Source organism: Cetorhinus maximus, chromosome 6, assembly GCF_964194155.1.
Source record: "Cetorhinus maximus chromosome 6, sCetMax3.hap1.1, whole genome shotgun sequence".
In the NCBI taxonomy this organism is placed as follows: domain Eukaryota; kingdom Metazoa; phylum Chordata; class Chondrichthyes; order Lamniformes; family Cetorhinidae; genus Cetorhinus; species Cetorhinus maximus.
The window spans coordinates 114,786,737-114,812,984 of record NC_135884.1 but is presented as its reverse complement, the minus strand read 5'-3'; the positions used below and the strand labels follow the sequence as shown (position 1 = coordinate 114,812,984).

Below are 26,248 nucleotides of genomic sequence, written 5' to 3'. Positions count from 1 at the left end.
CTCTTCTTAAAAGTTATCAGTCTCCTTGGGATCATAACAGACCTATTTACTCATTTACTCTAATCCCTTTGTAATAAAAGGCTAACATACCATTTGCTTTACTTATTGGTTGGTCAGGGCTATCAGATAATCACTAATGCAAACCTGTTTAAGAATGGCCTATGCATTATGCTTTTTAGATTATTTTGAAGGTTCCTTGCCCATTATTTATAACTGTACAAAATGTATTGCATCATCCATTTTATTTTTTTGTTCAGAGGTTGATTTACTGAGCATCTTGGGACTTTTACGCACCAAAAAACATTCCAAGATTTTCAAAACAACTTAGCATCCATATAAAAAACTAATTTTCTATGTACAATGCCACAAAGGAACAGAATAATCCAATTCCAACTCATAAGGATGGTGGTATAAAGACAAAAATCTCTTTTGTAGTGTTTGAAATTGAGAAATTATTTTAGGCTTGAATGCCTCATTATGCCAATGTCTGAATATTACTAACTTTGAACTGAAAACATGTAACAAGACCATATTTTGTCACAGAAAGAACCTGAACTCACGAGAGTGAATGAGTTTTCCCTTCTAGGGTAATGAGGTTGGAATGGTTTATTTCAAAGTTCTGAAGCTAATATGATTTATCAGTTGGTCTTGCCTGTTCTGCTTGAATCTTCTGAAGATCTTGGGGCTCAGCAGGAAATGCATAGAGGCATTTACTTAGGACTGATTTGTTTACAGTCATTGAGCAGAAGGGTAGATAACTGAATTAATCATTGCATGGTGATGTAAAGAGGTCAAAGAATAACCCCCAAATCTGAAAATCATCCCAAACTATATTCATTTGTGTGGATGGACTAGGAAACAATTGAAAGCATTCACTGCCATGTTGTTAACCTAAACCAGTGCTTATCAGTGCCAGTGGCTTATCTGCACTGGGTGCTGGCAAGGAGATCAGAATTCCTGCTGCAAAGCCCCTTGAAACATATACTGGTTTATATGTCAGAGTCAGAGCCTATTAAACTTTTGAGCCTAATACAAAGCAAAATACAGTGTGTGCTGGAAATCTGAAATAGAAACAGAAAATGCTGGAAATTGAGAGATTAATGATAAAAGAGATGATGATGCAAGGCAAAATGGGGTGTCCTGCAAAGTGGTCACCCAATCTGCACTTAGTCACCCCAATGTAGAGCAGACTGCATCATGAGGAACGAACACTGTATTCTAAACTGAAAGAAGTACAAGTTAATCACTGTTTATCCTAGAAGGGATGTTGGGACCTTGGATGGTGAGAAGGGAGGGGGTAAAAAAGGTAGGTGTTCCATCTCCTGTGATTCCATGTGAAGGTGCTGTGGGAAGGCACGGTGTTGTTGGGGATGATAGAGTGGACTGGGGTGTTGCAGAAGGAATGATCCTTTGGAATGCTGAAAAAGGGGTGAGGGGAAGATGTTTTAGGCTATGGCATCACACTGAAAGTGATGGAAATGGCAGAGGATGAAGTGTTGAAAAGCCCCGCCCTGTAGATTTCCTGTGCTAAGAGCTCACTGGTCGAAGTCCCTGTGGTACATCACATGACCTGTGATTGACAGGAGGGAGTGACTATACATTCAGTTACCACAGCCAAGAATGTTAAATGCCATTTGTCAACACAATATTTAATAAAATTGTACTTGAAGGCCATGGTACACTGTATCATTCTGAGCTGACTTTGGAAAAATCTGGTTGGGTCAAACTGGCCAGACTCACCAACCTGAATTGAGCAATGTGGGGGCCTGACTCTACAAAGCGCATGCGCTGCTGCCATTAGTTCGCTCTCTTGTGGCAGCTGCAGGGATCCGTAGTTGGTGATATTTCTTGGTTTGTTTGGCTTTGGGGAGTAAAATCCAACAGGCCTCGTTCGGCCCGGCATCGGTATGGGCTCCACTGCCATCCAGATCCCGAGCCGGCTCCCTCTGCTCCTGACAAACGAAGGCGTTTTACTGCCCGGCTCCTCGGTGCGCTTTAGCGTGGAAACTTCTCGAAACATCCAGCTAGTGAAGAGCCGTCTCCTGAGGGGGACCTCGGTGAAAAGCACCATCATCGGGGTCATCCCTAACACCAGGGACCCCGACAGCGAGTCCGACGAGCTGCCTCACTTACACAGGTAAGTCCCGAGCTCTCAAGGAAGGAGTCACACTGACAGTGACAGACTGGGCACTGGCAGCGACCAACAGACTGGGCAGCGACCAACAGACTGGGCACTGGGCAGCGACCAACAGACTGGGCAGCGACCAACAGACTGGGCAGCGACCAACAGACTGGGCACTGGGCAGCGACCAACAGACTGGGCACTGGGCAGCGACCAACAGACTGGGCAGCGACCAACAGACTGGGCAGTGACCAACAGACTGGGCATTGGGCGAGGGGGCAGTGACCAGCAGATTGGGAGAGGGGCCAGTGACCAGCAGACTGGGTGCCGGGCGAGGGGGCAGTGACCAGCAGATTGGGAGAGGGGCCAGTGACCAGCAGACTGGGTGCCGGGCGAGGGGGCAGTGACCAGCAGATTGGGAGAGGGGCCAGTGACCAGCAGACTGGGTGCCGGGCGAGAGGCTTTTATCCAGCTGACTGTGACACACTCGAACTTTTCAGCAGAGACTGGAAATGAGTTTAATGTTTGGAGCTGGTCATCTTTCTTCAGACCTTGATATCTTGTTCAATTATTTTTTTAAATTTGTGCACAAGATATGGAGAATGCCGGCAAAGGTGCATTTATGTGCATTCCCAATTACCCTGAGAAAGTCGGGGGAGATTCTTTTTGAGCAACTGTAGCCGCTTAAAGCAGCATCAATCATCAACCAGAGGTCAGACTAGGTGGCACTGACAGGCTCCCTTCCTTGAAAGATACTATGAACCAGTTGGGTTTTTGCAAGAAGAAAACAGGAAGACTTCCTGGTCATTGTTTCTCCTGCCAACCCATGACTATCAGTTTTTTACATTCAGTTTCAAAGCTTGCCATGATAGGATTCGAATTGACAACGTCTGGGTTGTGGCCTAGTTATATATACTGCCATCCCCATCATCGTGCCTCTTACTCTCTTGTAATAAGTTCTGCTTATTGCAACTCACATAATCAATAGTCTGAGGCATTTTGAAGCCAAACTTATCCCTATTCATAAATCAAATTTGGGTCCATCATCGACATCTTTTTTGCCATTAGTAGATCTCATAAGTAGATCCCGTGTTTCTTGAATTCCAGCATTGACGTACACTGTTTAGTATCTACTGATACAATAGTGTAACCCAGGGATCTAAAAATTTGTTTCCATTAACCCTATGAACTGATATTGTGCCTTTCTCGTGTGTGTTCCTCCAGTTTTTCAGTTGGTGAGCTGTTTGCACTTGTGAGGCAAGGCCAGAGTAAAATATTAAACTGTGAGAGAGGGCCATGAGTAAACATAGGAGGAGGTGCTTCAGCTTCGAGTACCATTGTCCCATGATATAAACCATACTATGTAATAAAGCATTACATAGTGTAATGCTGCTCTTTTTTTTAAAGAAAGCATCTCTTCTGACTCACCATGAAGAATTACATAGGGAATTACCAGTGCTTTAAAACACTGTTTGCATACCTAATATTATTGTGAAAAGGACGTTTGTCGTGAGTCTTTTGGCTTGCTGATTAGTGTGTGAAATGTAGTTATTAGCATTTTTTTCTTCTTCTATTATTCCTTAATGGGATGTAAGCATCACTGGCAAGGCCAGCATTTGTTATCCATCCCTAATTACCCTGTGAAGGTTGTGATGAGCTGCCACCTTGCACCACTGGCGTACGTACATCCACAGTGCTGTTAAGAAGGGAGTTCTAGGATTTTGACCCAGCGACAGTGAAGGAATGGTGATACAGTGCCAAGTCAGGACAGTGTGTGACTCGAAGAGGAACTTGCAGGTGGTGGTGATCCCATCTGCCCGCTGCCCTTATTCTTCTAGGTAATAGAGGTCACTAGGTTTTGAAGGTGCTGTCGAAAGAACTTTAATGAGTTGCTGCAGTGCATCTTGTATATGGTACGCCCTACTATCACTGTGTGTCAGTGGTGGAGGGAGTGAATGTTTTAGGTGGTAAATGGGGTGCAGATCAAATGGGTTGCTTTGTAGTGGTTTGTGTTGAGCTTCTTGAGTGTTGTTGGTGCTGCATTAATCCAGTCAAGTGGAGAGTATTCCATCACACTCCTGTCTTGTGCCATGTAGATGGTGGACAGAATTTGGGGATTCAGGAGGTGAGTTACTTGCTGCAGAATTCCCAACCGCTGACTTGCTCTTATAGTTACACTATTTATATGGCTGATGAGTTCAGTTTTTGGTCAGTGGTGACCCCAGGCTGTTGATGGTGGATGATTCAGTGATGGTAATGCCATTGAATGCCAAGGGGAAATAGTTAGCTTCTCTGTTGTTGGAGATGGTCATTGCCTGGCACTTGTGTGGTGCTAATGTTACTTGCCACTTATCGGCCTAAGTCTGAATGTTGTCCCGGTCTTGCTGCATATGGACACACACTGCTTCATTATCTGAGGAGCCGCAAATGGTACTGAACATTATGCAATCATCAGCAAGCATTCCCACTTCTGATCTTTATGGCGGAAGGAAGGTCATTGATGAAGGAGCTGAAGATGGTTGGGCCTAGATGATTGACCTTTAACAACCACAACCATGTTCCTTTGTGCTAGGTCTGACTCCAGCCAGTGGAGAATTTTCCTCCAGTTCCCATTGCCTTCAATTTTGCTTGGACTCCCTGAGGCCACACTCAGTGGAATACTGCTTTGATATGAAGGGAGTCACTCTCATGTCACCTCTTGAATTCACATTTTTGACCATGTTTGGACCAAGGCATCTTCCATCACTTTGCTGATGATTAAGACTGATAGGGCAGTAATTGGCAAGATTGGATTTATCCTTTTTTATAGTTGTTGTGGACAGGACATATCTGGGTAGTTTTCCATATTTCCAAGTAGATATTCATTTGGTAACTGTACTGGAACAACTTAGCTAGGGGTTTAGCTAGTTCTGGACTACAGTACTACTGGGATGTTGGCAGGACCTTTGCAGTATCCAGTGCTTGAGCTGTTTGTCAATCAAGTGGAGTAAATTGAATTGCCTGAAGACTTGACATCCATAATATTGGCAATCTCAGGAGGAGGCTGAGATGAACCACCCACTCTGAACTTCTAACTGAAGATGGTTGTAGTCTTTTGCACTAATGTGTTGCCCACCACCGCCCTCCGGCCCCCCATCCTCATCAGACGATGGGGATATTTGTGGAGCCGCCGCCTCTGATTAGTTGGTTAATTGTCCACTACCATTCGCAACTGGATGTGGCAGGACCATAGAGCTTTGATCTGCTCTGTCGGTTGTGGGATTGCTTCGTTCTGTTGATTGATCAAATGAATCGATTAATTGTTGAAAATAACTTCAGCCAGTTTCCTCCTGCCATGATCTTCTCTGCTGGTAATTTTATCATCTCTTCCTAGTCTTTGCTTCTTCCTGGATCTCTTCACTGATTCTTCCCAAGAGCTCAAGCCGTGACTGTTCCACAGCCTGCTGCCCCTTTCACTGCCTTTGTACTTGCATACGACATATTACATCTCTAACATTTTCCAGTTTGCAGCCTGCTTTGTTCTCCACGATCTTTGTCCGATGCTCTCTTCTTATTGCTCTCCCTCGCCTTGTGTTCCATTTTCTGACTGCATTCCTTACTCCTCAATCCTCTAGGCTGTTACCCCTATTCCTAATCAGTTTCCTGATCAGCCGCTTTGGCCACGTGAACTTTGATGCAGTTGCTACCTCCTCACTGAAATAACATCATCATCTGCTCAAGCTGCACAGACATATATAAATAAGGGCTAGATTTTAAATGGTACCTCAGGATGTCCTAGAAGTGCTTTACAACAAATGGATTTGTTTTGCAATTGTAGTCGTTGTTGTTATGTAGGCAAACATAACAGCTAATTTTGTAGACCGTGAGGAGCCACAAACAGGAATTGTTTTTGGTGGCATTGCATGAGAGATGAATATCTACTTGGACACTGAGGGAACCTACTGCTGTTCAAAATGTGCCATGGAATCTGTTCTTTCACTTGAACATGCAAACAGGGCCTTTGTTCAACATCTCTTCAGATAGGCATTCTGACAATGTAACTTTCAGAACTCAACTGAAGTTTGTCTTTGAGTCTGAATCCATTATCTTCTGATACGGAGATAAGAGTGCTACAAACTGAGCCTTATACATAGGCCCGGATCTTCCAAGCAGCCGCAATGATCGTCGGATTGCTGCTGCGCTCGAAAATTCCCGACTTGACATTGCTGTACATTTCTTCCGTGCCCCACTTTCACAGAAATGCGCAATGCAGCATCCTTCTGGGAACTCTATTGGATCAGAGTAGAGTAAGGGGGAAGACAGAACACGCTCCCTTTTACGGCTCTGGCTGCTGTATGGTAAGTTTAAAGGTCCAGTCATAATGTTAATGTGTAGATAAGTGAATGGGTAGGGTGGGTGAGGTGGTAGGTGGGTGGGGATAGTTGGATTGGATCAGCGATGGAGGAGGGTTGTGGGGGTGCGGTCAGCTGTGGAATTACCCAGATGTTAGACTAGGTTTTAATTTGTCTAACATTTCCTGGGTAACCACCCAGGTAAGTACTATGAAACTATCTGAAGTCTCCAACTCACTCAGTTGGAGACATTCGTGGAGGGTCCCTGGGAGCAGGGGAATTGTCCATCATTAAACTTCCTGGGCATTTCCCGTGGAGGTCCATGCGTCAGGACTTCCACAGGATCTCAATGCCGCTTTTCAATCCGGAGACCGAAGATTTGGCCCATAAGTCCTAGAAATACAGAACTGATGAGAGCCAAAAACGGAACAAATGTAAAGCAGCCTAAAGAACAAGGCAATAGGTCAGGACATTGACTGCAAGAGAGAAGCACATTTTCAAAAAAAATTATGAACAGGAGATCTTCCAATAAATTAGTCAACAAAAAAAAACAGATTTTTCAAAACAAATATAACTGTGATTTTAATGTTGTTATATTGGGGACAGGTTTCAGGGGACCACCCTGGTCAAGTGAACCCTCAAAATGGCTCTTTACTCAACATGCAGAGAAAGCTTTAATGTAAACAATTTAACTGACATTTTGAAGATTGCTTTTGATCTGCTTTGTTGAAATTCAATTATGAAACTGCACTTTCAGAAATACGTGTCTCTTATATTTATTAGGTAATTAACAACCCAAGAAAACTGATATGTAACACTTTAGTAGGATATTACTGATGGTTTCTTTCAGTATTTTAATTTTGGCTTTGTTACAAATTTGTGTACACATTCTTATTTAGGAGAACATTAAATGTCTATTAAAATCCAAAAATTAATGGCAACAGTACTTTGAGAGAAATGCCAGTATATCTCCCCTTGAGGTACTGTATCGACCCAGATCTCCCAATTATCATTTTGCTTTGTTTAGTTCTCTTATTGTATATGATCAGGCTAGAAACAGGGACTTTATTCATCTATGCATATATATTTTACTTTGTTGTAATTCTCGTATTGCTGCATTTAATAATTTTTTATCATTCATGTGATACTGTTTCAAAAAAAAAAGTTAATTCATACTCTACTTATTTTCATCTGCTGAATGATTGATTGTTTTCCTCTTATTTGTAGGATTGGCACAGCTGGTATCGCTGTACAGGTAGTGGGTAGTAATTGGCCAAAGCCACACTATACTCTGTTGATCACAGGCCTCTGTCGGTTTCAAATAGTTGAGGTACTGAAGGAGAAGCCATATCCAGTGGCTGAAGTGGAGCAACTTGATAGGCTGGAGCAATACACAAATGGTATTGGGCAGCTGAGTGACCTTTCGCAACAGTTCTACAAATATGCAGTACAGGTCTGTTTTAAGATATTTTGCATTTATGCCTACAATCTCCTTATCGTTTTCTTATATCAGTCTTGATTTGATTAACCAAGAAGGTTGTCTACAACGTTACAACTTAGCAGAATGCATACTTTAATCATCACAGTAAATCTTAGCTGCACTAGAAGATTTGAATGTAGAGTGAATTATATGTTTAAAAAAAATACACTGTGCAAGTTACCTTTCATGTTGTAAAAGCAAACTTTCGGTGGATTTGTTGTCAGCATCAGGCTAAGAGATATCTTCCACCCTCATTTTGATATTGATATTTTTTTCACAAGTACATACCACACATTTAAAATTAGATTTTTTTTAAATGAAACAGCAACTTATAAAGCACCCTTTAACATAAGGACCATTCCAAGGTGATTTACAAAGGGAAAAGGACTTTCATTTATATAGTGCCTTTCATGATCACTGGACGTCTCAGAAGTGCTTTACAGTCAATGAAGCACTTTTAAAATGTAGTCACTGTCGTATTGTAAGAAATGCGGCTGCTGATTTGCACACAGCAAGCACCCACAAACTGCAATGTGATAACGAGAAATACCTGTGTTTGTGATGTTGATTTGGGGATAAATATTAGTCAGGGCACTGCTGATAACTCCTCTGCTCTTCTTTAAAATAATGCCATGGGATCTTTTATGTCTACCCGAGGTGGATGGAGGTTTTGGTTTAACGTCTCATCCGAATTGATATATTTGTAACTGACCTTTGGGCAAATTTGATTTGATGAAACAAGAAAGATGGGAGGCTGGCAAGAGGAATTGGGAGAAATTGATTCTAGAGGTGAAACTAACTTGATGTAAAGTGACAAGCTTTGTAGCTCTTGTTCTGGGGAGCAGGTGGAGGAGATGCTGGAAGTTTTCAAGAACTACCTTAAGGCTTTCTTTGGTATTGGAAAAAATAGAGGACACAGTACTCTGCCAACCAATCTCTGTGATACTGCTAGGAATAAAAAAGAGATTTATATATGAAGTATGAGAGCAAGAAACAAAGTCAAATCTAAGCTGCTTCCATTTATCATTAACATTAAACATCTTGTCCACTTTTTCTGTATCAGAAAAGCTTTGGGGATAGGGAAGAGAGAAAAATGACTAGACCATGTTTCTAATGAGATGCATATGCTGAGAAAGCTGATTAGGAAGTAATAACCAGTATGTTGGATATACTTGCTGATGCTGTGAAAGTAAATTTGAATATACTTACGGCTTTTTTTGCTGATTTGGAAAGGGTGATCTGAGACAATATCAGTGGATAAAAAAATTTGTGTTTGCCGTTCTTTTGTTCAATGTTTTTAGAGATTTCAGCTTGATTATTTAAGCAGGTTAGCATCTTGATAGAGTAACAGTAGAGATTTGTCACAGTGGTAGTTTCTAGCCTATGTATCATAATTTAATCCAATCATCATAAAGGGAAGAAATCACAGGGGTCTCCTCCAGACAAACTCTCTTTGCATCTCTCAACTATTCAAGAAAGAGGAAATGTTAAGCAGAGCTACTGAACAGCTCTTGGCAATTATTGATCTGTTGATGAATGAAGCCTTATTGTGTTGAGTGTAGAGCCATATATTTTGTAATAGCTTTTCTCTTTTTTAATCTACCTGAATGTAGAATTTGTCTCCCCATGGCTTTCTGCAAGAAATTGAGGGGATTTAAGACAGTGGCAATGTGCTAGAGCACCAGTCAATGTATTAAACCAATGTATTCCACTACTTGACATAATGAGGAGAAATTTTAACTCCCAGCCCACCTCCCAAGGGAGGATGGGTTAGAGGCATTTGGGAAGGTAAAACATTTTAAATTCTCCAACCCTACTCAGGTTCACCTACTTTAGGGGTGGGTAGCCAACCTACTCTTGGGAGGTGTTGGGGATGCACGGTGTGGTCAGTCAAATCTTTTAAGGAGGCTGTGTGCCTGTAATTCTAGCACAGTTTTTATTTTTAACACATGGAAGGAATCCTGGGAGATAAAAAGTGAGAAGGACTGTGAGATAAGACCCTTTATGGCACTGCTTTGGGGCCAGGAGGAGCAGGAGTGTTTTCCCCAAGCCCAACCAGCTTGCCTCCATGCAATCGAACACATTATGACCCTTGGCCAGACCCAGGTTATGGGGGAAATCCAGTTAGGCACCAATAACATTTTCTTTAGACCTTTGTTTAAAGTAGACAAAGTTTGAGATCCAAGATGCTTACTAAGTGAATAAAGCCACAAGATTCCACAGATTTTGAAAAAACAAATAAATTTTACTGTAAAATTTCAGAAAGATAGAACAATTTACAATGGCTCCTAACTTCCGCGCTACCCAGTGTTGGATTTGGGAGGGGTTGGGGGAAGAGGTACCCCAAAGATGTGCTGGGGAATTTGTCTGGCAAGTTCCCAGGTAAGGGTTTGCACGACAATTGCCCAGAAGCGCATACTTCTGTGAGGAGTCTTCTAATGCAGGCCCCACACAGCTCTGGCGAATGAAAGTGTTGACGTTATTTTTAAGACCAGCTAAGTAGATATTTATTTCTTCTAATTTCAGCAGGCCAGCACTTTTCGACGCTAGTCAGAGGTTACGGCCCATCATCTATCTTATACTTAGCCTGAATGCTAGAGTGTGAGGTACGTGCGAATTAACAGGCATACGGTGATCGAACACACCACGCTACAGAGTAAATGCCAAACGTAACCAAACCCGATTCCATGGATTTCTCAACAACCCAACCAGATGTTTATCACATTGTGAGCCAGCCAATCTCACTGAAACTTCATCTTTATCATGAGGGTTTCCAGCCTTTACCTTCGAAGATCTTGCCTTGGAATTCTCTCCAAAAGTCATTGCCACTCAGACAGCTTTAACAATAGCCCATCTCGCAGGGTTTCAATCTTGCCTTCCGAGATTCCATTCCCTGGATTTCCGAGTACACCCCAGCATCAACTTACATAATTTCAGACCTTTGGCCATGCTAATCAGAATACCACTGCTCCAAATGGGTACCTTTGCCCCAGTGGCACACAACACGGAGTCACTAACCTTTGGCTGCCTGCGTGGATCTTCAGGGCTCCTTTTGAGCCCTCTTCGACTATCAGGGCTTCTCCCAAACCGACTTCACTTAAAGTCTGCTCCCTGCAGGTCTTTCTTTAATTGGACACTTTCTCATTTTCTTAACTCAACCGGGACCTGTTCCTGCCTCTGGGACACTTCTTGGGACCTGTCCCTGTTCCCCCTCCCTTGTCCCTTATCTGGGATACTTGCCACTCACGGAGCTCTGCACCCGACCAGGGTTTTCGCGCCGTTCTATTTTTATGCGCAGGGCCTGCCCTGGGCCTGAACGTGAAGATGCCGAACTGTGTATGTGCAGCCCACTCCTAGCTTGCACATTCGCTGGAGTTCCGAGGATCATCAGGAATTGGAGTTGCCGACCTTGTGCGCAAGCCTGAGTTTCTAAACCACTTGCAATCAGCTAAACCCCACCGATGATTGCCTGCCCGTGCTCCCCCACTGCCCCCAACCTCCTCACAATGCTCAAATTCCCCTGTAATGCCAGATTCATTCCCCCTCCACCTCAGTTGTGTTCCAGCCCGACAGTGACCAGTCTGTCAACCTGGCTGGCTGTTGGGCAATAAGCCTGTTGAAAATATCTACAAGACTTCCTGCTGTTAAATTCAGTAGGAAATGCATGAAACTCAAGGTTCCAGATTTTCCATCTGAAAATCTTCCATCTACTCTCTTCCTGGCTTGAAGTTTGTATCAGGGCTTATGTGTTTGAGAGATTTGGAAATCTCAAATGTTGTTTTCTAAGAAGTTAACAGAAAGGTGATGGTGCGATTTAATGGAGATATTTTTTGATATTCCCAAATCTTTTCAGGATCAGCTGGGTACGAGACCCACGTCACTTACTGCAAATTTGTGTAGTAATGGATAATTCCTTAATGTTTACAGTTGGTGGAGATGTTGGATATATCAGTACCAGTGGTTGCCAAGCTAAGAAATTTGCTGGATAGCCTTCCTAAAGAAACATTACCTGACATCTTGGCAGCGATTATCCGCACAAGTACGAATGAAAAGCTGCAGGTATGTCAGCACTTAATGCCAAACATAGACTTTAAGTTTTAAATACACAGCTGCAGTTTAAAAACTAACCCAATTTTCCCACTCCCCCGATCCTATGCTCTTTCCATTAATAATAAATACAAGTTTAAAAATTCAACACAGGTAATCTTATTGAAACGTATAAGATTTTGAAGGGGCTTGGCAGGATAGACACTGATTCTGGGGAATCCAGAACACACGGATACAGTCTTGGGACAAAGGGTTGATCACTTTGAACTAAGATGAGGACAAATTTCTTCACTCGGGGGGGTTGTGAATTCTTTGTATTGTCTACCCCAGAGGGTTGTGTTTATTTTATCGTTGAGTAAATTCAAACCTGAGACAGATTTTTTGACCTTTCTATATCCCTAGGGATATAGCGTGGAGGCAGGAAAGTGGAGTGGTGATAGAAGATCAACCATGGTCATATTGAATGATTGGGCCTGCTCAAGGGCTATATGGTCTACTGCAGCCCTGATTTATTACTTTCTTATGTTCAAATTTTTTTTTTTTTGTCATAGTGCCTATGACTGATAGCAAAGCTGTTCTATGCGAATTCTTAAATTATTTTTAAATATTAGAAACTTCATAGCTTCTTTAGTTGTAAGTTAGTATTTTCATGTTAGCACAATATGATATACCTTTTGATTTGCATCGTTATATGAGCTTTGCTGCCTGAAATTGCGATTTTAGGTCTGTGTATGTAACTTTTTATAACACTTAATGCCTAATTTTCTTTCTGTTCTCATCTTGTCTCTGACATACAGATACTAGATGCTGTTGGTTTAGAAGAGAGATTTAAAAAGACCATACCATTGCTTGTTCGGCAAATTGAAGGACTAAAATTACTTCAAAAAACTCGGAAGTCTAAGCCAAATGATGATAAAAGGGTAGGAATGACTTGCTGTATAAATGTATTATATTCAGATATTTAATCCAATATATAGTCCAGTGAATCTTGCAGCAGATTAATGATAAAAGTTGCTGAAGGAGACTATATGATCACAAATTATACTTGATTTTTTTTAAGCTAAGGTGCAATATAATCTTGATAGACAATGTAAACGCTGTATTCATGTTGGCTAAAGCATGATCAAAAATCTTGTGGCCCTGGACCCGAAGAGCATTCAGTGCTCTTCTCTATTCCCTGCACAACATTCCCCCTCCCTGCTTAATTTTTTCTGACACTGAAGGCAGAATGTCAGCCAGTCACTTACATACTATGTCCACTATATTACATCAAAGTTCTTTAAACACTTTCTACAGAGACTGTGTTCTCTTCTTGTGGTGTCTCAATTCTAGTACCTCACCTGCTCTGGAATTTCTTCCCTAAACCTCTCCAGTTCGTTCTTCTAAGATCCTTCTTAAAATCTACTTTTGGACCATGATTTTAGCCATCTGTCTGAAGATCTCCTTCTATGCCCTATATCAGTTTTTGTTTGATTTACACTTTTGTGAAGTGCACTGGGATGTTTTACTACGTCAAATGTGCTATATAAATGTAAGTTGCTTGCTTTTTAAAAAAAAAGAAAATTACCCTTTCGTGTTCTTTTATAATGACGTGTCAAAATCCCATTTTCAAAGACATTTGGAAGGCATAGGTTCAATTATTTTTTCTAGACTCATTATTTATGGAAAACAAGCATTCTCTGATTTTTTTATTAAGAGCGATTGCATTCCCTACTACAGTAACACATATGAAACAAACTGCAATAATGATCTCCATTTGTGCATCACCCAAGAATTGGGGCTAATTTAACTGAAGGAGATGATCTGTACTTAGCTATTGCTTAACTATTTAACATTATTCCATGTGCATTTTGGGGTAAACATCGGAAGGTTAATTTGTCTAAAGAAATGCTATTTTGCTAGACTGGATTAATGACCAAAGAGTACTACACAACCCAGATCACACAAGATAGAAAATATTTCTGAGTCCCAAATATTAATGATACTTTTGTGATGTGCCTTGAGGTAAAACTAAAGGCATTGTATAATTGTAAGTTGTTAAACCTGATGTTAGAGATTCCGTTACACTTAACAGAAGTACTGTACAACCACTAGATTGTGGCCATCCGACCTTTTCGAAGAAACAATCAAGTTCCTGGAAGACCATTGTATTTGGATACTGTTGAAGAGGAGGATGATGATGATGATGGTGATGATATTATCATGTTGGAGAAGAAGATTAAAAATACAAATATGCCAGAGCAGGCAATGAAAGTTTGTATTAAGGAGATCAAAAGGTACTTGATGACTATTGACCAGAAACAGAAACCTTTTTTGCAGCTACTGTTGAAGAACAAAATACTTAATTTGCTTGGTGCAATTTTTAAAAAAAAACGAACTTTCATAAAGGAACCCATTCCATTTGGTCAACTGATTTATTCCCCAGGAAAAGTACCCAATATTTTGGGTTAATCTTTTGAATGTATATGCTGTTACAAGAAAATAATTCCAAAATGTGTGACAGAATGGCATACCCAGTCAAGGTTAAAGATCTTGACAGTTTTCCCTGGTGTTGTTGCTCTGTCTTTGTAAAACTAAATTAATGACAGTCATATGCATGTTTCAAAACAGTATTCTGATTTGGAGCATTTTGGCAGATAACCAACTGCCACCTAACTCCTCATCAGATCCAGTATTGGAAAATCAGTATTGCCGGAAAAAAAGAGACCAAGCTTGCAAAACTTAAAACATAATGGCCAACATTAGATGTGATTCCATGATTGGATTTTTTTTTCATTCATGGGATGTGGGCATCGCTGGCTAGGCCAGCATTTATTGCCCATGCCTTAATTGCCCATGAGAAGGTGGTGGTGAGCTGTTTTCTTGAACCGTTGCAGTCCATTTGGTGTAGGTACACCCACCGTGCTGTAAAGAAGGGAGTTCCAGGATTTTGACCCACTGGAGGAATGGCGATATATTTCAAAGTCAGATGGTGAGTGCCTTGGAGGGGAACTTCCAGGAGGTGGTGTTCCCATGTGTCGTCATCCCTTGTCCCTAGATGTTAGGGGTCATGGGTTTGGAAGATGCTGTCAGAGGAGCCTTAATGAGTTCCTGCAGTGAGTGTTGTAGATGGTGCACACTGCTGCCACTGTGTGTCGGTGGTGGAGGGAGTGAATGTTTGTGGATAGGGTGCCAATCAAGTGAGCTGCTTTGCCTTGGATGGTGTTAAGCTTCTTTAGTGTTGTGGGAGCTGCATTCATCCAGGCAAGTGGATAGTATTCAATCACACTCCAGCTTGTGCCTTGTAGATGGTGGACAGGCTTTAGGGAGTCAGGAGGTGAGTTACTCACTGCAGGATTCCTAGTCTCTGAGCTGCTCTTGTAGCCACAGTATTTATATGGCTAGTACAGTTCAGTTCCTGGTCAATGGTAACCCCCAGGATGTTGATAGTGGGGGAATTCAGTGCTGGTAATGCCAGTGAATGTCAAGTGGTGATGGTTAGATTATCTATTATTGGAGATGGTCGTTGCCTGGCACTTGTGTGGTGCGAATGTTGTTTGCCAATTGTCAGCCCAAGCCTGGATATTGTTCAGCTCTTGCTACATTTGGATATGGACTGCTTCAGTATCTGGGAGGTCACAAATGGTGTTGAACATTGTGCAATCATCAACAAACATACCCACTTCTGACCTTGATGGAAGGAAAGAACATTGGATAACACTAGCTATTCAATCCTGGTTGTGCTAAGAATTACACTGGAAACCAATTATCAGTCGAGCTCAGTGTGGCTCACTTATGCATGCTAGAAGCTACATATATTTGCACATGGCCCTGTCCTTCGCAGATAAAAGGAACATGTCCACGCATTGCGCCTTTATCAACTAAACAAAAGCTTGGGGGACTGGTTGTTTCCCCATAGCAATGTTGTGACCAATTAGAGTTGACCTGCCTGGTTTGAATTTTAACAAAAGCTTTGCAGTTAACTGTTCCCTGGTGCACTCTCCATGGCAATACCCCTACCAATCAGAGTCCACTTGTCAACCAATCAGCACTCTCTTCTCATGCAGTGTAAGTTGTTATTCCCATTACTATTGGTATTCTTGCAAACTGTCCTGATGGGTACAAGACAAAAAGCTTTGACAGCATGTCTCTTTTTCTGGCAATAATCAAGTTTTGTACTACCAAACGACTATTTGTAATGCAAATTAATTAGATCATAATGAAAAATTTTCAGATCCTGTTTGCTGTTGCACGTCTTCCTATGTTTCATTTTAAATTGGTGAATGATTCCAATATTTTTTGGATTAAATTGTCCACCCATGCTTCCAGTCTTCTCCCCAGGAATATTCAGATTTTAGTTATTTGAAAATGTTTTCTGTCTGTTTTCAGACGGTTTGCATTACTTCTCCAATCACAAATGTAACCCCAAGCCCAGTTGGATAGGTTGGGTGTAATAGCTTTTAGTATTTGAAATTCATGTTCTTTACATTTTTTCAATGAAGTTTGCTATTTGCAGGTTAAAGAAGATGCCTCAGTCTATGCCAGAGTTTGCTTTGACCAGGAATTATCTGGAACTAATGGTGGAACTTCCATGGAATAAAAGCACAACAGGTAAGAAACTACACTCAGTAATCCAGAAACAAAAAAAAAGGATTAGCAAATGCTCGTAGAGCTGAAGTAATTTATTTTTTGTAAAGAGGGAGAGATATAAATGTTTTGTAGTGAATATTGTACGTCTGTACAGTGCTAAAGAATGCTTTAAGTCTGTGCTGCACTTGTGCAAATAATGGCTGTTGTGCTGTAGTACAAATGAGTATGAAACTACTAGAAAGAGGTCGTAGATCACAAGATGGTTGCCAATTCTTTTTAGTTATACTTCCATAACCATGTCACTTACATGTGTAAGTATGTTAATTCTCACATCTTTGTTTCAGTTGTTTTGAGATGAAAATAATATGGGGCAGGATTTTTAGCCACTTTAAGTGGTGAGCACAGAGGCGGGCGGGTGTGAAAATTTGTGCTATTGGATGGTATGCCAGTCTACTAATCTGCCCCAGGTCCTACTTGTAAGTAGGGAGAAACCAATTGACCTATTGTCAGAGAGCGACTGGAATTTTCCAGTTGTCCTCTGCCTCTGAGCCTTTGGAGCTGTAAGACTGGTCACCTGGTAGCACACTTGGCTTTGGGGGGATGGGGGAGAGGTTGGCTGCAGGTGGGCTTTGAGACTAACCACCACCACCCAACCCTTCATCTGAAGGCACCTGCCCTATCTTACCTTAAAATGCAGCCTACTGCTGCTTCAGTGCTGGAGGGCCTCCTATTTGCCCTCCAGGTTTGAGAGCTTGCATGCCATTCATAATTGGACAGCGAGCCCACCTTTTGAGGAAAGTCACTGCCGGGTCACTATTTCCCACACAGCGGGATTCTGATCCCCCTTTGACCCCGACATTGGGGTCCTGAAACCACCTATTTGCTCATAGTTAGTCCCCACAAATGAATAAATGATTCAACAGTTTATTTTTGGTGGTGCTGATTTAGTGAATTATATTGGCCAGGAAACCAGGTGGACTCTCTGCTTTTCTTTACATTGTGAAACATACACCTATGCTGGTAGACAGGACCTTAGTTTAACCTCTCATCCAAAAGATAGCACCTCCCTCAATGCAGAACTCCTCAATACGGCATTGAATTTCGATCACGATTATGTATTCCGGTTTGTAGTTGCCCTAAACTCTCAATCAAACTGACAATTTCTTTAATACTACATAGGAAGTTGATGAGGAAATCTATCTAAACAAAGGGTTGCGTGGTAATCCAGAGAGAGGGAGAGACTTTGATACTGGGCAGAAACTAGGGTGGGGATTTCTTAACGTTGGATTTCCACTTTTATTTTTGTCTGTCCAATTATCGTTGTTCTTCCGTCCAGCTGTAATAATGTCTTACATTGTATTTTCCATCATTTTGGCTCCGCACTCTGCAAAATGGTCTGGCTAGGGTCACGAGGATTTGGGAATTGTGATGCATGTGGCATAGCTTTCCTTTAATAAAGGCTTGCTAATGGAAATCCATGAAGAGAAATGCACCCGAAGGTGTGAACACTCCTTATTAGCCTGATATTCACTGTAAGTTCTTGGAGACCATCCTTGGTTCTTGCACATTTGTTTGGCTCTCTGCAAGCATTCTTTAAAAAGTAGGAGCCATTAAAGCTGGGCCACAAGGGGCAATGTTTCCTCACCCTCTGGTCATAGGAATGTAAGAGTAGGCCATTCGATCCCTCAAGTCTGCACCGCTATTTGACTAGATCATGGCAGATCTTCTGCCACAATGTCATTTTCCCACACTATCATCATATCCCTTGATATCTTTAATATCTAGAAATCTATTGATCTCTGACTTGAACATACTCAATGACTAAGCCCCCACAGCCCTCTCGGTTAGAGAATTTCAAAAATTCACCACCGTTTGAGTGGAGATGTTCCTCCTCATCTCAGTTCTAAATGACCTACCACTTATTCTGAGACCATGTACCCTGGTTCTAGACCTCCCCCCTCCAGCCAGGGGAAATATCCTTCCTGCATCTACCTTGTCGAGCCCTGGAAGAATTTTGTATGCTTCAATGCGATCACCTCTCATTCTTCTAAATTCTAGACAATACAATCCTTGTCTCTTCAATCTCTCCTCATCAGAGAGTCTTGCCACCCCAGGAGTCAGTCTGGCGAACTTCCGTTGCACACTCTATGGCAAGTATATCCTTCCTTGTGACCAAAACTGTCCACAATACTCCAGGTGTGGTTTCACCAAGGTCAGCAGCATTTTCTTCCTCATCTCTCAGTCTCACCTCCTACTACTCACTTGTGCTCCATGTAGCAACAGACACACTCCTCTCCAGTTCACTGTTTAATGACCCTTGGAACCTGAAGGATTCTTCTAGGCTAGTGTTGGAAGATAGGGTGAATGATGGTCTGTGTGATCACGTGGTGATTTGGTTGGAAGCAAGAAACCTACTAATCTTTTTCCTCTTACACTACATCATGCTGTGTCACATCTAGGAGGAGGAGAGAGACTGGGATGTGTTTTTAGTGGGGAGAATTTACATGGGTTTCAGTACATAGAGTTACAAGAAGATTTTGTGATTTATTTTGGTGATATATAATGTAGAGAAAAATAAAATTACAATAGAAGGAAAAGAAGTGAAGCACCATGACTAACTTGTCCACCAGCTACTCCCATGGATCTCTATTGCTTCCTCCTTGTAAGAGGTTGGGGAAGGTCGTATCACCTGTGTTTGATGTCTCTGTTTATGGGCTTTTTTAAGAAGAATGTAAAAAGTGAGAGTAACCCGCAGTTTCATTGAAAAGGCATGTGTCAGTTGTCAGGCCATAATGGGGTGATGACATGCAGGAACCAAACAGACATGTAATCTGAGGCTTTTTCTGTGCGAGCATGTTCGGCTGTGAGTGAAGGAACACTTACAGGTGAAGGCTGTAGTTTCTTTAGGGCTTTAATAGCAAACTTTTGAACTACTCAGTACAAAATAAAGAGGAGGAGGGTTGTAAATGGGCGACATAATATGTTCTGTCCAATCTTGGGCCTGAATTTTTCCAGATCCATGGAAATTGGTTTGGAGGCAGAACCGGGAGCAAAATTAAAGAATCTTATGTTAGGTAGCTCCCCAATGCGATCTGGCAATTTGTTTTTGGTGCAAAATCACGCGGCAGCAGTGGGTAGCCAATTAAGTGTCCACTTGGGGGCAAATTGGTGACGCTGCTGGGATCTTCCTGATGGTGGACAGATCGTCCTCCTGAGGCCAAAGCCCTGCTGTTTGCTGGGGGAAGCCTCCTGGTGGTATGCTGGGGGAACAGGGGGACCTCCTTTAATTCGGCATACACCGTCACCCACACTGCCCCTTGCCAGGAGACGTGGGTGCTGGAGGGCCACAGCTGTGGCAGCAAACCATCCTATGCAGGGGTTCTCCCTCCACAATGGTGGGCCTAGCAACTTTTTTTTTAAAGATTTTATAATTCATCAGAAAGTACCTCCATCTTGAAGTGCCCTCATGTTCTCCTACTTATATTCACTGCATTCACCTCTCCCGATGAATTGCTTGGCTGGACATTGCTGTGGGTCCTCTGGGTCTGCGGGTTCCCTGGTCTGTCTGCTGTCCTTTAATTGGACTGGGACCCTGGAGACAGCTCCTTAATTGACCACCTCCGGGAAGACTGTGCCTGATATCCTGCCACTTCCGGTTTGCCAACCTGGAATTGAGAATGGCGTTGGGGCTCAGGTGATGTAAGCAAAATCCAGCACTAGGAAAGTGTGCTTATATTGTTTAAACGTCTTCTGGGGTTGAGTTCTGGAGATGGAATTGATTGCACTGTGTTTGAGCACTTGCTTTGGATGGCATTTTGTGCTTGTTCCTAGAGAATGCCTCCTTTCTCTGTCTGTCTTGATCCAAAAAAAAGCTCGGTGCTCCATGTGGGACTCTGTATCCTGCAGCAAATTTCCATGTCATTCACAAAAATTATTAAGTTGATTTCTAAGAGAAATATCAGTGATTGTGTCTGGCCTTTTAAGCTCCTGCAGGTGTTTAAATCCTACAGCAGCTGCTACTTCCCATTCCTAAATGCCAAACTCCCATTCTGATATGTTGATAGTGCCAGTAACTCATGCCAGTATTAAAATTGGGCTGGCCCAGAAAGCTAAGGTAGGGTCATTGCTATTCAGCCAATGGGGCCTGAGCCCTACTGCGTTACACCTGTGGAATGATCCGTAGAGGAAAATCCAAGAAGGTATCCCCAGTAGAGAGCAAAGAATAATATGTTATTTGTATTCTCAAGAAAGGACGAGAAATTTATTGTTTTTCTCCTTCCTCCTAGCCGTCCTTGAGAATATCTCCACCTCCTGTTAACAATCTTGATTACTAATTTAATTGCTTATTATCTGTGGTGGAATAAACTCTGCTTTAGTGCTTAAAAGTTTCATAGTATTTATATTTAGTTGCTATAAGCTGATTTATAAGAAGAGTAATTCCTTGGGGTCATGTTTTTCCTGATTCACTAAGAACTAATTCAGGCTTAGGTTATTTCTCCTCCCCTTCTTTCTTCTGTTTGATTATATATGAAATTTTGTTCTTAATTATAAGTTTTGTATGTCATCCAGAAGTGAGTATGCTTTTGCTGAGTAGTTGTAGTGTCGAGATTTTGAATTAATATGCCTCAGATTTCCCCCTCAATAATCCCTTGCCATCCTTCTCAATCCATCCTCCTTATTTGTGATTATTAATGGAGAAGCAGGTTGGTACTTTAGGTACAGGTCCTTTGTCAGCACATAGGTTTGACAGGGGGTTCTGTACTCTGATGAAAGCATGCCAGCATTTTTCGCATTATGTTTCCAATGCTTTGAAACAGTTCCCTGCTTTTTATTTGGACCTGCTGCTTCATTCTCCAGCCACTCGTCTGAATTTTCCTTCTCTGGTTTGGGCTTTTCCCACACATTTTTTCATCTTATTTCTATTTGTATATTCTTTTTCTTCCTTTGCCTTTTGTCTCACTGGCTAATCTGTTAAACTAACAGATGCCTGCTTTTTAATTAAACATGTTGCAAGTTATTCAGAATTGAAAGGTTACGTTTACATAAAACCCTTCATAAAAATCATTTATGATTTAAGCAGTCCCTTTAAATCACTTGGGGGATTTGCTATAAATATGTAGAGGAAAAGTGCCAATTCTCGTAGTTGGAGACTTGTGGAAAACTTTTGATATATTCATACAAATTGTGTAGTTCACACACTAGCTTGATGTGATTGCATTCATATTTGCTGCAATGTAATTTATAAAGTGGCTACAGCTGTTTAATTATTAATGGGTAACAACAGGGGAGATGACATGAAATTATTTGTAATGGAAATCTGTTTGTGTGTAATGGACTGAGAAGCTGCTGTTAGTTGTTGCTTTGTATTATACTATTTATAGATGATAATCCATCAGTAATTCCCATTGCCTGATTCACAATATCTGCATTTTACTTTGAAAGATAATTAATCATAATGTATTTGCAAAGTTACAAATCTACATGTGCTTTGTGCAGATATATATTCTTGTAAAATGAAGTTACTTTGGTAATGTTTCTAATGATTCAGTGCAGTCAATTACTTTGTCCCCTGCGATTTGGAAGCTACAGATGTAGCTACAGATACTCTGCCCTTTCAAATAGTTCCTATTGGATAACCTGCTTACCAGATTTAATGTAGGTTTGGACTTCTTTGCTAAATTCTCTGCAGAATGGTAAATGTTACTGCATAGACCATCGGGTCACACCTTAAGAAACAAGTAACTTTATTTACAAATACCAATATGAAATATAATAAATGGCAAGTGTTAAAAGCAGAACATACCTATAACATGAACTCCAAGAGGATGTCCAGAATGGTTTAGTTACATTGCACCAAGAATGTTTAGATTTTCTTCAGACTTCAGTATTATCCCACAATTTGTTTTAGCAAGGATAGCTGTGTATTGGCAAGTTTCCAGCATTTCTGCTTTGACTTTGCATTTCTTGGATATTTTCTTCCCTCCCCTCCATCTTCTGCATCCTATTATTTTTTCTTCTCTGGTATGGGATTTTCATCATCTTAGTTATTTTCTCATTCTTTTCTCCAGCAAGGCAAATTACAATAAAATCATAATTATTTATAACATCTAACAGGTTTCCACTTCTTTCTTTATCTCTTTGCACACTACTTAATCCATTAACTTCCTATCTGATTAGTGTATGTGATCTCCACCCTCATCCACCTCACTCCTTTTTCTTCTCTTTAGTACACACGTGGGGACTTAACCTTTTACATAATTGAATAATTATTATTGGGATCACCATTTTAGCCTGTCTTTTTACATGTGCTGACTGTTTTTCTGTGTATTTCTAGCATCTTTTGTTTATGTTTCAGATTTACAGTTTTTTCCCTTTTTTATTTCCAAATTATGCCAACAGTTTAGTGTCAGCAAGCATCAAAACCACATCAGTATAAAAAGGCTAGTATAACTGGCTTATGATATCAGGTAAAGAAACCATCCAGCTTTGCCAGGGTACTGAAGGCAAGGGCAGTATTGTTGCTGTTAAGTTGGTGATCACCACTGCTAAAGTCCTGGATGTACCAAAATATTCTTGAAACTATGATTTCCTGCGCTGGCCCTGATCAATTGTTCTTGAATTATTGTGTCCCTCTACAAAACCATAGAAAGTTGATTGAAAGCAAAATTAGGTTTTGATGTAACTTAGGGTTTGGAAATTCCAAGAAAATAATAACAAAATCATTTTGTACTGATGTGAGGTCATCCAACTCATTTGAATGTATTTAATAAAAATTATTGTTAATTTACTCATTCAGTCCTTAAAGCAGTGATCATTGTGTTCAGTGTGATTTATTTAGACACAGAATCACCTAGTCGGTAATGGCATTGCTACAGTAATTAAAATGTTTCCACAAAACCAGACATGGAAGACTGCATTCAGCATTTTATGGTTTAATATGACTGGTAAACAGCCCAAATGGTTTATCTTGGAACGGAAGCCAGTGCCTAAACCCATCTGTGCTGATTTAAATGGTCACAGTCAGGATGACATTATGTTCTACAGTTGTTTCAGTGCCCTTGGCCTAGGAGGAAAATAACCAGCAGGCATTCCACTTATGATCACTCTCCAGTGTCCCCTGGTGTAATATGCATACATATATAATCAGCCAGTTCTCTCTGTGTAGGACTTGCGTGTGAAAAAGGTCGCTTGAGTGAGTTATCAGAGAGTGACTGATTCTTGTATAACCAAATACCTGCAGCTGATGGTACCTTCAGGAAGGAAGATATTGCGAATTTTAACATAAGAAAACACTGGTGATGTGTAATGACAGAAATTTCATAAAAATCCAAGTTGATAATTGTTTTGGTTGGATTAAAACTTACCTAAACATTTTGTGCCTCCTTCTTGAATGTAGCTAACTTTTTTCAAAAAGGATTTTATCTTCTCTTTTGTGCCACTTGCTTTCATAGTTTTTTCAGGGGCATAGTGCTCCTTGTGATGAAAGTATGAACTGGAATATAATTCAATATGTTGAATTGCATTATAACATATTCTATGCCTATTTACAACAAACCATTTATGATTGGTTTACAGATCGCCTAGATCTTCGTGCTGCAAGAGTTTTACTTGACAGTGACCATTATGCAATGCAGAAGCTCAAGCAGAGGGTGTTGGAGTACCTTGCAGTTAGACAACTTAAAAACAACCTTAAAGGACCTATCCTTTGCTTTGTGGGACCTCCTGGTGTGGGCAAGACCAGTGTGGGCAGATCAATAGCAAAGACCCTCGGCAGGGAGTTTTACAGGATAGCATTGGGTGGAGTATGTGATCAGTCTGATATTCGTGGTCACAGGTATTATACTACTGGTATTTATGAGTGCTTTATTTTTCTCTCCAATTTTCTCCTCACACCTCCTGAAAGTGTTGATCTCGTACTAGGGTATGGTTTCACAAGGCCTAATCACTCACTCTGGTAGTTTGTCCAGGTGACTATTACTCAGGTGTATGCCCTCCTTAGGGTGGGAATACCACAGCTGCGCCCAATCCTGTCATTACTCAATATAAACACTTCCACACTTCCACCAAAGGCTACTGAGTAGTGATCAGAAGGTCAAACTCTGACTGATTTTCGCCTTTGCTAACCCAGGATAGCGAAGGTCAGTTGTAGTGCTGCAACCACCACTTAAGTGGGATCATCTAACAGTGAAGGTAAGGTCTGATAACCTTCCCAATCTCTATGGATCCATTAAACCATTAGACAATTATAACAATACTTCGTTACTTAAAACATGAGGCAGTTTTAGTCACTTATGATTCAGAGGTCAGTGCACTTTATGGTAAAGAACGATGGCATTCAGGCCAGGAAAAGGCCCAGTTTCATCCTTGCATAGCAGATATTTCAAATGATTGGAAAAGAAAAGAAATAGGATTATAAGGTGACCCATTTATCACAAGCTGATCTGCTCCTTGAACAGCTGTTTACTGTGTTCTTGTCAGTGATCCCCTTGTACAAGTCTTTTTCGTCAAGTGATCTTTCAAACAGCTACACTTGCTTTCCTCCTACAAGTGATTCTCCTTATTTTCTAGCTCTTTTTTGAAACTTTTGTCAACTCGTGAATGATTCAATAAAATATTTGAAAAATAACAAACTAGAAAGGGAGCCATATATAGTGCTCTTCTGCTCCCCTGAATGTTGTTCTCCCTCTCTCTGCTTGCTACTGTGAAGTCAGTTAGTCTCACAGCTGTTGCAAGAATTCTTGTGCATAAGTCAGAATGTTGGAAGTGGGAACCTGGATAATCAAGATTGTACTGTACTGAGATTACAAACACAAGCAGTTCTGAGACGAGCAGCAAATGAGTCTTGTAAACCACTGAACTGCTGCAGATTTTATTGACATCTGCAAATTGTATTTGCTCTCAGTCACAGTTTTATGAGGCAACCTTTCATTTTTTTGAATTTGTTTCTTGACTTGGTAGTAAAATGGTAGTCAGTTAAAAGTTCATTCTTGTGCACTCCACTATGATCCTCCTTAGAGCTGACACTGCCAAATGAAGAACAGCTGACCAGATTAGTGCTCACCTGATCCAAGGAGACATTGAATACAAAATTGTAATTTATGAAATTATATTTTAAATGACTTGAATAAAATGTTGCAGTCTTATTTTAGTAACTTGTAGCAGCTCATAGAATCACAGAAAAGTTCCAATATCAGTGACCGATTCTAAAATGATCACTTCCAGACCATTTCAGGAAATGGTTTTAATCATATTATGGCACGATATAGGTCCCCAACAGGGAATATGATTGTAGTAACCTATAGAAGAAAGGTTTTCAGCAAGGGAAAATATTTCTGTTTGTATGTGTTGTTTTATATACGTAAGACACTTCATATTTTAATTGATACTTTTGGCCATAAGGCATATTTTTGGACTTATAAGTTTATGCCTTGCATTTACATGTTCTTGAATATAAAATATAGGTTCTTATTTATAAAAATAAATGTTTAAAGTCCACTCTTGCTTCCTGTTCTCCACAGCAGTTGTGTTAGCGTAACTTGATTACTTGGCTGCTGAATGTCATGATTGTTATAATCCCGAAAGCCTGGTGATGAAGGATAGAACTGGAGCCAATCTTTACACACTTTCATCAACATTTATTTATAGAGATACACATTACAAACATGCACCTCCTAACCCAGCAACCACAGTTTAGCTGTT

At 41.0% G+C, this 26,248-nt stretch overlaps 1 protein-coding gene across 3 annotated transcripts in view; it reads left to right on the top strand.

Moving 5' to 3' along the window:
- The first annotated feature begins 1,578 nt into the window (after positions 1-1,578).
- The window catches only part of lonp2 (lon peptidase 2, peroxisomal), a 115,871-nt gene continuing 91,201 nt past the window's right edge, over positions 1,579-26,248 (top strand). For all 3 annotated transcript variants that reach the window (XM_078544323.1, XM_078544322.1, XM_078544324.1), the window contains exons 1-7: positions 1,579-2,137; positions 7,681-7,906; positions 11,861-11,992; positions 12,778-12,900; positions 14,075-14,256; positions 16,476-16,570; positions 24,125-24,383. In XM_078544323.1, coding sequence (XP_078400449.1) covers positions 1,908-2,137; positions 7,681-7,906; positions 11,861-11,992; positions 12,778-12,900; positions 14,075-14,256; positions 16,476-16,570; positions 24,125-24,383 — 1,247 coding nt within the window. In that variant the 5' untranslated portion in view covers positions 1,579-1,907. The remainder of the gene's footprint in view (positions 2,138-7,680; positions 7,907-11,860; positions 11,993-12,777; positions 12,901-14,074; positions 14,257-16,475; positions 16,571-24,124; positions 24,384-26,248) is intronic.